This window comes from Lepus europaeus, chromosome X, assembly GCF_033115175.1.
Source record: "Lepus europaeus isolate LE1 chromosome X, mLepTim1.pri, whole genome shotgun sequence".
Classification (NCBI taxonomy): domain Eukaryota; kingdom Metazoa; phylum Chordata; class Mammalia; order Lagomorpha; family Leporidae; genus Lepus; species Lepus europaeus.
The window spans coordinates 43,481,513-43,493,407 of NC_084850.1; the positions used below are offsets into that span (position 1 = coordinate 43,481,513).

Here is an 11,895-nt window from a genome sequence, read left to right on the forward strand (position 1 = left end):
GATGCATTTTCAGTGAGTAGTTCTCATTTTAACACTTGGTTACATCCATAAAATGAGCAGTGATAACCGATATTGAGTCACCTGATTCAATGCAATTAACATGTTTCCTTCAACGATCACATGCAGGGCACCCATTGTTAGAATGGAACAGACCATGCAAAAATAGCTAGAGAGCTAGCTTCTTTTTGGGTAGTGGTGAGAAAAGTGTTTGGTGCCACTGCTTCTCCAATGATTTGTGCAAAAAGGTCTTGGCGCTGCTTCTTGAAATCATCATGCCATGGACATCCAAAATGCATGACAGTGTGAGAGCCCCAGAAAACAAGATCAGAGGGGAACATGACAAATGAGAGATGAAGTGTATGTTAAATACTTACGGGAAGTAGAGGCGGAGCTTCCTGCTGTGGGACATGAATTACGCACACATATATATGCACATATGAAGAATCCATCGATTCATCCACACATACATGCATATATATGTAAATGAACAATGCTATATTCACACACAATATTGGTGATTTTCTACTTTTTTGGATGGATGGTGATTTCAAAAATGTGAAATAAAAAGGCAAGGGAAGGGGAGCAGGAAAGGAAAAGGAAAAGGCACAAGCAGAAGTCAATGCTAAGAGTGTGCTGTCAAGGGGCCGGTACTGTAGCACAGCAGGTTAAAGCCCCAGCCTGCAGCATCAGCATCCTATAAGGGTGCCAGTTCGAGTCCCAGCTGCTTCTCTTCCGATCCAGCTCTCTGCTATGGCCTGGGAAAGCAGTGGAAGATGGGCCCCTGTACCCATGTGGGAGACCCAGAAGAAGCTCCTGGTACCTGACTTCAGATCCGCGCAGCTGTGGCCGTTGCAGCCATCTGAGGAGTGAACCAGTGGAATGGAAGACCTCTCTCTCTCTCTCTCTCTCTCTCTCTCTCTGCCTCTCCTTCTCTCTGTGTGTAACTCTGATTTTCAAATAAATAAAAATTTTTCTTTAAAAATAATAAGAATGTGCTGTCAACCAACGGTGGTGATGAACATGTGCATCCAAAGTCTGTATTCAGACACGGTTTAATACTTTCCAGTTAGCTGGCTGACATTCTCTCTCTGGACAAAAGTAGGTGTAATGTTGGAGGCTGTTTTGAGTTTGGAGGGAGGCCAATGAAGACAGCAAGAAGGAAGTTGTTGAAATCAGTTTGAGAGAAATGGACTGAGGTCCCTCTGGGACACTGAGGCTGGAGGGAAAAGTTTGCAAATACACATTTGGAAGTCATCATTGTTTATGGGGAAATGAATGAGATGACTAAGTGGGGATCCAGCCTATGGACTGAGGAGAGAGGCGGTCCTGGAGAGAACCACAGGGAATAGTGCCACTCAGGGTAGCAGCTCAGCTTCGTGGCAAGAACCGTGGCTGTCCTCCAGAGTCAGGCAGAGCTTTTCTAGAAAGCAGGCTGTGGGATTCGGGAGCTGAGCCTCTTGGCAAAGGTAAGCACCCTCTCTGATCAGCAGTCACACCTGGTAGTAATGGGCAAATGATGCTGCTGTGACGTACGCTAGGTAAAAAACCTCCGGGGCCAGGAAGTCTGCCCCTCTTCTTTTTCGACGACACACCTTCTCTCTTCGCAAATCTATTAGGCACGGTGGGTGGGGCTGAGGTGGGCGGGGGAGGGGGAAGTCGGGGGCGCGGTGGGGGGGGGAGCTCCAGTGACGCGACGGTCACGTGACGGGCCTGGCGCCAACCTGGGCACCAGTTTGTGCACTTGCTGTGCGGTCCGGTCCCGGCGCCCGCGCAGAACCGGCTCCCTGAGCGGCCCGGGCGGCGGGCGAGCGGCGCAAGGCCCGGGAGGCGCAGGCCTGGCCCGCGTGCCCGCAGGTCAGTGTGGGGGCGGCCGCCGGCGCGCACCGGGACGGGGATGGAGGTGACGGCAGCGGGAGCCCTGGCTGCGGAGGCGCGGGGGCAGGGGGAGGAGGGCGCCCTGGCCCAGACCCGGGCGGGGGGCCCGGCCGCGCGGGCAGCCGCCCTCTCGACCCCCTCTGCTGAGAGCGGGCTGGGGAGGGGGCGCCCCGCAGTGCGACAGCGGAACGCGGGCACCCCGGCCACAGCCCCCCGCAGCCTCTGCGCCTCTGACGACGCACGGACCTCGGCGAGGAGGGCGCGGAGGGGCAGGCTGCTTCCCGCGGAGGGGGCGCGGGCGCCGCACGCAGCCGGCCGGGCATCCCGGCGTGCTGCCCGAGGCCCGAAGAGACATGGCGGCCGGGGTGCGGGGGAAGCAGGGGAGGGGGGCGTGGGCTGAGGAGGCCCGGAGCGTGCCCAGGACCGAGGCCCTGCGAGTCCGCGGAGCGCGCAGTCCCCGCCCCTGTGCCCTGCCTGTCCGCAGGTCTGCGCGTCGCCGGTGGCCAGCGCCCCGGGAGGCCTGAGACCAGGAGCAGCTGCCCGGAATCCCTGCAGGTCAGCGGCAGGGGGAGGCTCGGGCGGGGACCCCGCAGGGGCGCGGGCGCGCAGGCCACGGCCTGGGCCGAAGGCGGGCCCGCCGCCCCTGTGCCCTCCTCCCCACCGCGCGGGCGCCCTGCCCCGCCGAGCCGCTGTGGAGCAGGTGGCAGCGCCTGCCACTGCGTGGTTGGCTCAGGCGTGCGGGGCGAGGGGTGTGCAGGCGGCGCACCGGGAGGCCCGGCCAGGCGAGGGGCCCCCTCCCAGGGCGCGGGATGAAGTCGGATGCGCACCTGCCTCTGTGCCCACGTCCTGAGTCTCCCCCGTGTCCTCTCTGTCTCCTCCCCTCCGCCCCTACCCCCAGCACAGGACAAGGAGGGGCATCGCAACATGGAAACAGCCCGCAGTGAAGATGGAGGAACGCCTTCGAACCAGGGCGTGATGGCAGACGAAGAACAGCCGCAGGATGAGGGAAGGCCAGAAGTAGCTTCTACTCTGGAAGCCAAGGACACGTTAGGGAACGGGGGAAAGACGGAAGATGAGGACAGGCTGAGGGATAAGGACAAGCCAGAGCATGAGGGAAAGGCCCAGGGAGGAGGAGAGCCAGGGAGAGAGGGAAAAGCAAAAGAGGGAGGAGGCAGGTCAGAGAGCTCGGGCAAGCCAGAGAGTGAAACCAGGGCTGCAGCAAAGCGCCCGGCTGAGGACGACGTACCCAGGAAAGCCAAAAGAAAAACCAACAAGGGGCTGGCTCAGTATCTCAAGGAGTATAAAGAGTCCATACACGATATGAATTTCAGCAATGAGGACATGATCAGAGAATTTGACAATATGGCTAAGGTGGAGGATGACAGGAGAAAATGCAAGCAGAAGTTGGGAGCTTTCGTGTGGATGCAAAGAAATTTACAGGACCCCTTCTACCCGAGGGGCCCAAGGGAATTCAGGGGTGGCTGCAGGGCCCCGCGAAGGGACATTGAAGACATCCCTTACGTGTAGTAAGATTTGCTAGGTCCCGTCCTTTAACCCTGTGCTACTGCTTGGCTTTAGATGCCCTGCCTGTTACCAGTAGCTTTTTGACTCAAGTGCAGTGCTCGCTCTGTTTCAATAGGGAATTTACCCCATGGGCATTGCAAAGATGTGATGATTCTTGGAAAAATAAAGCAGTTTATAATGTCATCTACAGAATTTATCTATTTTGGAAAAATCGTAAGTTTATAAAGTACATCCAAGTATAGGAAAAATAGGAAGTTTTGATCACCAAAAGGTTAACTAATTTTCTGAATTATGAGCTTTTGAGTGATTTCATTTCTTTGTTTCTGCTCATCTGTTTATTTTTTCCTAATGAATACAGTTCACATTTCTCCTCCAAAATAATAAAAAAATCAGAAAAATTTAAAAAATGAAAAGGAACCTTATGAGTGCAGTGAGGGTGAACACATTACCTCTGAAGGAATCATCCACAATTATCACAAATGCATTTCTTTTATCATTTCTCAAATTGGCATTAAGGTGAGCTAAAGTATGCAAGGTGTATTGAGTTGGTTTCTACCGTCTCCCCTGCACCAGCAGAACTAAGATCGCAGCGGACACTTGGAGGAGGACTGGCGTCTGTCTCATCTGTACTGAGGAGTAAATCCTGGAAACTTAATGTGGGTACTATCCTTCCCTGGGTAGCATAACGTCCACAGGGAACTGTGCCCCTTCCCGAGTCTTGAGCCCTCCTAAGGCTTCCAGTGCTGCTCATGGGTTGGGGTGCTCAAGGTAACGAAGCCCAGCTGCTGTCACTGGAGTCCTCACTGAGCCAAGCCAACCCTGCCCCACTCTGCGACAAGTACAAGAAGTGTGGATAAAGCCTCCACTTCAGAGTCCTAGTTACTCAATTGGGTAACACTTCAGTGATGCTTTGACCCCATGGATTTTGGACTTTGTAGCAAAAAAGTCTTTGTTGTGTTCGTTCATTTGTAAATGGCATTACTTACAGCCATCTCTCCACCAGATTCAGATGCGGGAGACTGGGGTAAAATATGAATGGCACACACTGCTGTTATTTTCTGTCAGTGCCTTGTCCACTGGGTTCTTTCCTTAGAGGGAATTTTCTTCTAAGAAATACTTTCCAGATTCTGCCTTACCAGATCAATAAAACATGTACTCACATCTGTGATTCTTTGAACATTGCTACTCAAATTGTGGCCCATGGGCCACCAATATCAGCACTATCTGATAGGGAGTTAGAAATGCAGAATTTTGTGGTCATCGCTGCGGTGTAATAGGGTAAGCCTCCGCCTGTGGGCCTGGCATTCCATATAGGTGCTGGTTTATGTCCCGGTTGCTCCTCTTCCAACCCAGCTCTCTGCTGTGGCCTGGGAAAGCAGTAGAAGATGGCCCAAGTCCTTGGGCCCTTGCACCCACGTAGGAAACCCAGAAGAAGCTCCTGGCTCCTGGCTTCGGATTGGTGCAGCTCCAGCAGTTGTGGCCATCTGCGGAGTGAACCAGCAGATGGAAGACTGACCTTTCTCTCTCTCTCTTTCTCTGTCTGTAACTCTGCTTCTCTAATAAATAAGTAAATCTTAAAAAAAAAAAAAAGAAATGCAGAATTCTGGTCCCTACCCCAGACCTACTGAATCACAATCTTCACTTTAACAGGATCTGAAAGTGATTCTTGTGTACATTAAAGTTTGAGAAACACTCACTTGTAAGTTCTCCTTAGCTTAACTTCTCCCACTTTTTCATTAAATATGTGTCTAGATTAGGACAAATACATGTGCTATATAAGACACACATCACAGGTGACTAAACAGACGCATATTTATCAACCTGCAGCCCTACATTGGCAGAGCCTAAGTTCCGTGGGCCAATATCCAATGCTTTTTAATGAAATAGAATAGAACAGACAGAATGGATAGCAATATTAGATTGTATTGCAGGTATGTAAGAAGAGTATTGTTTTGTGAGATTTGAGTGTTTGTTATGTACACTTATCCCTGTGCACACCTTGAGTTATAGTTAACAAACTATATCTGATTGTGGAGTGCAGCTTTTTAAAAATTAAAAAACAATGGATTCTATTTCACAAAACACCATCTGCCCTTTATTCTGGTACTCCTAGAACCCAGCACAGTGCCTGACAAGTAATAGATTATTAATATATTTGTAAATAATAATAGCTGAGTCAAGAGTTTTTGTCTGGCTGGCGCCGCAGCTCACTAGGCTAATCCTCCGCCTGCGGTGCGGGCACACCGGGTTCTAGTCCCGGTTGGGGCGCCAGATTCTGTCCCGGTTGCTCCTCTTCCAGTCCAGCTCTCTGCTGTGGCCCGGGAAGGCAGTGGAGGATGGCCCAAGTGCACTTGGGCCTGCACCCGCATGGGAGACCAGGAGGAAGCACCTGGCTCCTGGCTTTGGATCAGCGCAGCGCAGCCGGCCATGGCGGCCATTTGCAGGGTGAACCAATGGAAGGAAGACCTTTCTCTCTCTCTCTCTCTCTCTCTCTCTCTCTCTCTCCTCTCTCCCTCTCTCTCTCTCTCTCTGTCTAACTTTGCCTGTAAAAAAAAAGTTTTTGTCCAAGATCATTCCCTGTGTATACTACTTCTCCAGCAGTATTTATTTGCAGTTTTAAAAGAAACAGCATATACATGAGTTTGTGCCACAAATTTAAACTCTTTTTTCATTTTATTAATGCATTTCCTAAAAATGTATTTAATTTACTTGAAAGGCAAAAGAACAGAAATGGAAAGACAGAACTTCCACCCACTGTTTCACTCCCTCAAATGTCTAGCACTGTTGGGGTTGGGCCAGGAGGAATCCAGGAACCAAGAGCTCCATCCTGGTCTCCTACATGGATGGCAGGGGTCCAAGCACTGGGGCGTCTTCTGCTGCCTTCCCTGCACTAGCATGTAGCTAGAGTGGCAGTAGAGCAGCAGGGATTTGAACCCATGCTAAATTGGGATGCTGGTGTTGTAGGCAGTGGCTTAACCTGCTGTGCTACAATGCTGGTCTCTGTTAGTACATTTTTAAAGTTTGCTAGTTTGCCATGTTAGAATCACCAGAAGACCTCATTAAAAATGTATACTCCTGATCAGCACCTCGGATTCACTGAGTGGAGCTCTATAACCTCCATTTTTAACAGGCTGCATAGGTAACTCTGATTTACACTAACAGCTAGTGACCACTGATGTATATATTCATTATGAGCTCACTCATATTAAGTGTAAAGTACACGGTAAGCAGAAGGAAAAAGTTGTAGCACTTCTTCTATTTTTTGGAGGGAGAGATAAAGGGCTTTCTAAGTATAAAGCAGAATCTCAGAATAAGATTCCATAAAAGGAAGGATTAATATATCTCCTGTTCAGAACTTGAAAGTCTCTTTTAGAGCAAATTGTGCCCATAAACAAAAGCAAAGGTAAGATGTCCCTTAATATGATGTATATCCTACTCCAGATGTCATGATAACTGTGTCAGCCAACCAGTTCTATTGTTAAACAAAACTCATGGGATCCCAAAATGCAGTACTTGCAAATCTACACTTTATTGCAGAAAATGGGATGCAGCATAGTGGCAGCATCAAGGATATACGTCATAGCCAAAAGGTGTCTCATTGCAATGGATCTGGAGTGACCAGGTATGAACCCCAGTAGTCCTCCCTCTCTATAAGACCCCTGGTAAGATGCACTTCTTTTGGACCGGGAACCACTGATGTATACATAGAACACACTGCTGGTTATGTGGAAATATCCTTGTTATGTAGCCAGCCTTAATATCATGGCCTTTGACAGGGAGGTTCACATATTCCAGGTGCAAATAATCGTTTTCACTGTTGTCAATGAAGTTGACAAGCTAGCTCAAATTGCTCCATAGGTTCTCAGACCCATGCTTATAAAACAATACCCTTGGGGCCGGTGCTGTGGCATAGCAGGTAAAGCTGCCACCTGCAGTGCCGGGATCCCACATGGGCACTGGTTTGTGTCCTGGCTGCTCCACTTCTGATCCAGCTCTCTGCTATGGCCTGGGAAAGCAGTGGAAGATGACCCAAGTCCTTGGACCCCTGCACCCGCGTGGGAGACCAGGAAGAAGCTCCTGGCCCCTGGCTTCAGATCAGCTCAGCTCCAGCGCTTGCATCCAATTGGGGAGTGAACTATTAGATGGAAGATCTCTCTCTCTCTCTCCTCTCTCTGTGTAATACTGACTTCCAAATAAATAAATAAAAATTTTAAAAATACCCTTAATCAGTGCATTTCATGCCTTTATTATGAGTCAGTGCCCTCCAGTATATTTCAGTATAACAGTTCAGGCGGATTTGTTCTGCTAGAGTTAACCCCTAAAGAACAATATGCCTTTACCCTTCTTCCACTGTGGACACAATTGCCAGTATTACTAAAATGACCCTTGCTCCTTAGATTAGACTAGATTCGATTCGATTCGATGCCATTTACCCATCCTGTTAACACCACTCTTAACTATGATGCTCTGTGTCCCAGGGATGTCTGATCCATGTGAACTACATCAAAGGACGGCCTTGTCCTCTGGGACCCAGTGTTGGAGAGTGTGGTCAGGAAATTGTCCTCGCAGCTTGTTCCCTGCAGTGTCATCAAGTACTGGCAGAGTCCCTTTTTCCAAGATTCCTAGAAGGAGGCTTTTTCCACATATACTCTGTCTCCAACTTCCAGTAACGCATCTTTTTCCTGTCCCTCAGGTCTACCGCTAGTAATTCCATCTTTACTAGCTAAGGGGTAATTCACTATTTCCGTGGTTCTCCAGTAGTCTTCCTACATTTTTGTATATTGTCCTTTATTAAAAAAAAACCCTCAACAAAGGACAAAACTGTACTTTTTTAAAAAAGGTTTTTATTTATTTATTTGAAAGTTAGAGTTGCAGACAGAGAGGGGAGAGACAGAGAGAAAAGTCTGCCTTCCACTAGTTCACTCGCAAATGGCAGGAGCTGCGCGGGTCCAAAGCCAGGAGCCAGGAGCTTCCTCCGGATTTCCCACGCGGGTGCCAGGGCGCAAGCACTTGGGCCATCTTCTGCTTTCCCAGGCCATAGCAGAGGGCTGAATCAGAAGAGGAGCAGCCAGGACTCGAACCGGTGCCCATATGGGATGCCAGCACCACAGGCAGAGGATTAATCTACTACACCACAGTGTTGGCCCCAAAACTGTGTACTTTCTAATGAAATACTTAGTACATTGTCTAGCATTTTGGGACTTGAATGTATCGCTAAATTCTGGATCTGCAAAGAAAACTTCTTGGCAAGTAAAGGCACCTTTGATGTTATTGGGCCATGTGAAGAAATCATTAAAAAGGAGGCAACAGCAATATCAGAGTTATGGAAAGCTGTTCTTAGTATTTTGAAAAACCCAAAAGAAATCACAGAAGAAATTGTTTAGTTGCTGAAAGTAATACACCAGTGGAAGAACTGGTCAAGAAGATGGACTATAGACAATCTTGTCTTTCTCCAAAAAAGAGAGAAGAGGTTGTACCAACACCTCAAAGAACCAAGGCAAAATAGGATAATCACCCTGGCTCCAAATTATAGATGCCCGCAAGCCATAGAATAAGCAGAATGGCAGAAGTGCGAGACATGAAGCTTATTACTCTACAGATTTTGGCAAGGATTGAGCTAGCAATGTCCCACTACCCAGAAATGTTGCAGGAACAGGATTCAGTAGTGACTTCTCTTGACAGGCTAGTAGAAGTGAAAGAAAGAGTATCTTATAGTCTATAGAAATGAGGCTTTACATATAACATTAGGGTTTCAAATCTTCAAATCATAGTTTATTAATGCATTCTAAAAAATCATCTGAGGGGTCGGCGCTGTGGTGTAGCGGGTAAAGCCGCCGTCTGCAGTGGCAGCATTCCATATGAGCACCGGTTCGAGACCTGGCTGCTCCACTTCAGATCCAGCTCTGTACTATGGCCTGGGAAAGCAGTAGAAGATGGCTCAAGTCCTTGGGCCCCTGCACTGACATGGAAGACCCGGAAGAAGCTCCTGGCTCCTGGCTTTGGATTGGCACAGCTCCGGCCGTTGCAGCCCATTGGGGAGTGAACCAGCAGATGGAAGACCTCTCTCTCTCTCTTTCTCTGCCTTTCCTTTTCTCTCTCTCTCTCTCTCTCTCTCTAACTCTGACTTTCAAATGAATAAATAAATCTTTAAAAAAAATCACTTGAGAGCCTCCTTGAGACAAGAAATGCCCTTGTCCAGATGACCTGGAAAAAATGTCCTATGAAGAGGTATTATGGGTGCAGATTATAGACTCTCAGGATTGAGGAAGCAATTCATCAGGCTTACTTTTCACATTTTGTATCCCAACCAGAAAAAAAAAAGGAAAGTCTTGGTTCGTGTATTTGAGACCATAATTTGCCACAGATTTACAGCATATATAAATATAAAAAAGGATATTAATGAACCCCACAAGCATAGTAAAATTTTTGATTACTTATCTACTTTAATCCCAACATAGCTAATTTTTATACAGAATGTGGTGTTGTTACCAGAGGGAAGGCCATGGAAGCAGAGGAGTTCCTATCTTCACGCAAGAAAGAATTCAAGCATGAGACAGAGAGCAAAGTGATAAGGCTTCATTGGGGATAGGGCATCTGTCAGAACGGAAGTGACAGAGAGAGTGCCCAGTCCCTCGGACTGGGGGAGAGCAAGGTTACATGGTTGAATGGAGAGAATACACCTGGGCAGGCCATGTTGGTGGCTCAGCAGAGAGGCAGAGGGCTGAGTGCGCAGCCCATTTGGACTCCCCAGGTTTTTAAGGGAGCCTGTTTACCCACCTCCCCCTCTCCTCCAGGACAAAGGATGGAGAGTCTGTTGGGTGAAAATTAGCAAATTCCTCCCCAGATTTGCAGAGTGAGGGAGCTTCCCTTAAGGCTTGTCTGAGAAGATTTTATTGCCCCATGTTATCAAGTAACCCCTTTGGTCCTGAGGACAGAGAATTCTCCTAGGAGCTTCCCTTGGGGGAAGGGCTGGGACCACCTGGGAGGTTATCTGGGTCTGGGCAGGACTTTGAAATGCAAGACGCTGGGCCTCTGAAGCTTCCGCAGTAGGTGCTGGTCTTCAGGCCTGTCTCCCACACACTTAGGCTAAATCTGACTTCCTACCTAACAGTGTCACAGTACAATGGGCTTTCTCCTTTGCGTCTACATTTAGCAGAGAGGACAAGTCCTTATGCTACAGAAGATCTGAGCTTGGAAGCTAGTTTGATGGGTTGGATGGGAACAAGACAGACACCTGGTTCAATCACCTCGTTTTTACAAATGGTTATGTCTTTGCCCAGAGATTGCAAATGACATTTATGGGTGATCTTTGACTTCTATCACAGTATCCCTGTAGATAAGGGTTAATTTTTATCCTTTGTGTGCCAGGTCTTGAAAGAAACAAGTCCTGAATTAGATGGTAAGATAGCTTTTTTATATTCAAACGTAATTCATTGTTATTCAAAAATGCTTCCAGTAAAAACAAAAAGGGGGGTGGGAGCTGAGTGGAAAGGTGACACTTGCTTCCTCACCTCAATTATTTGCTCATGCAAATAGCCTGAAGACTGTTACTGGTTTCCTTTGTTTTGTTTTTAAGATTTATTTATTTTACTTGAATTCAGAGTTACTCAGAGAAAAGAGAGGCAGAGAGAGAGAGAGGTCTTCTATCTGCTGGTTCACTCCCCAATTGGTCGCAATGGCAGGAAATGTGCCTATCCAAAGCCAGGAGCCAGGAGCTTCTTCCGGGTCTCCCACACCGGTGCAGGGGCCCAAAGGCTTTGGCCATCTTCCACTGCTTTCCCAGGCCATAGCAGAGAGCTGGATTGGAAGTGGAACAGCCAGAACTCGAACCGGTGCCCATATGGGATGCCGATGTTATGCCCAGTTCAATTGTCCGCAAAGACCACCAAGAAGCCGATACCACTGTAAAACATATGAGAGTTTTATTGCAGGTCCAGGCCTGGACTCTCAACTATCACTGACGCAGCCGATCTGGTTGAGAGCCCTGACTCTTCAGTTAACAGGGTTTTTATAGGGTTTTTAGAGACATTCTATACATTATAGTACCATTTAGCAAATCATCTCATTCCATGGGAAATTTAAAGAACATCTCTTAGAATTGATTAGTGCATCCAGTGGCGGGAATGGACCTAGTAAAGGTGGTTGGATGGCTTTGGGGTTGATGCCTTTTAAATTGATTGGCTAAAGTATAGGATCCGAGGCACTAGGGTGTACATGCCAAACTGCAGGGTCTTGGGATGTTATCAATCACCTTAACTGCCTGAAAAGACACCTGGAACTTTAGGTATTTCCCTGCTATCTTCTGATTGGCTGTTGCTAGGGGAGTTTATTGCAAGGGGAGTTCATTTATTTATTTTTAGGAGCTTCTGGCTCAGGGTTCAGGGCCCCAGTCAGGCCAAGTTACAAGATGGAGGCCTATTTTAAAATAGCTGCACCTTGATCCAGGCTCAGGTCTCTCACCGGCACTGCAGGTGGTGGCATTACCCACTATGCCAC

The 11,895-nt window shown here is 48.3% G+C and overlaps 1 protein-coding gene across 2 annotated transcripts; it reads left to right on the forward strand.

The window, feature by feature from the left end:
* Positions 1 to 2,332: 2,332 nt before the first annotated feature.
* TCEAL2 (transcription elongation factor A like 2) lies at positions 2,333 to 3,524 on the forward strand. 2 transcript variants are annotated; one of them, XM_062183552.1, is made up of 2 exons: positions 2,333 to 2,430; positions 2,779 to 3,524. In XM_062183552.1, exon 2 carries the CDS (start codon positions 2,800 to 2,802, stop codon positions 3,400 to 3,402), a length of 603 nt encoding a protein of 200 aa, XP_062039536.1. In that variant the 5' UTR covers positions 2,333 to 2,430; positions 2,779 to 2,799; the 3' UTR covers positions 3,403 to 3,524. The 2 variants fall into 2 exon arrangements, with proteins under 2 accessions (XP_062039536.1, XP_062039535.1); XM_062183551.1 differs by having other exon boundaries at positions 2,346 to 2,430; positions 2,774 to 3,524.
* Positions 3,525 to 11,895: the final 8,371 nt, after the last annotated feature.

Bases quoted from the DNA above. Each gene is read 5' to 3' on its own strand.
- TCEAL2 (XM_062183552.1), top strand. From the start codon at position 2,800: ATGGAAACAGCCCGCAGTGAAGATGGAGGAACGCCTTCGAACCAGGGC.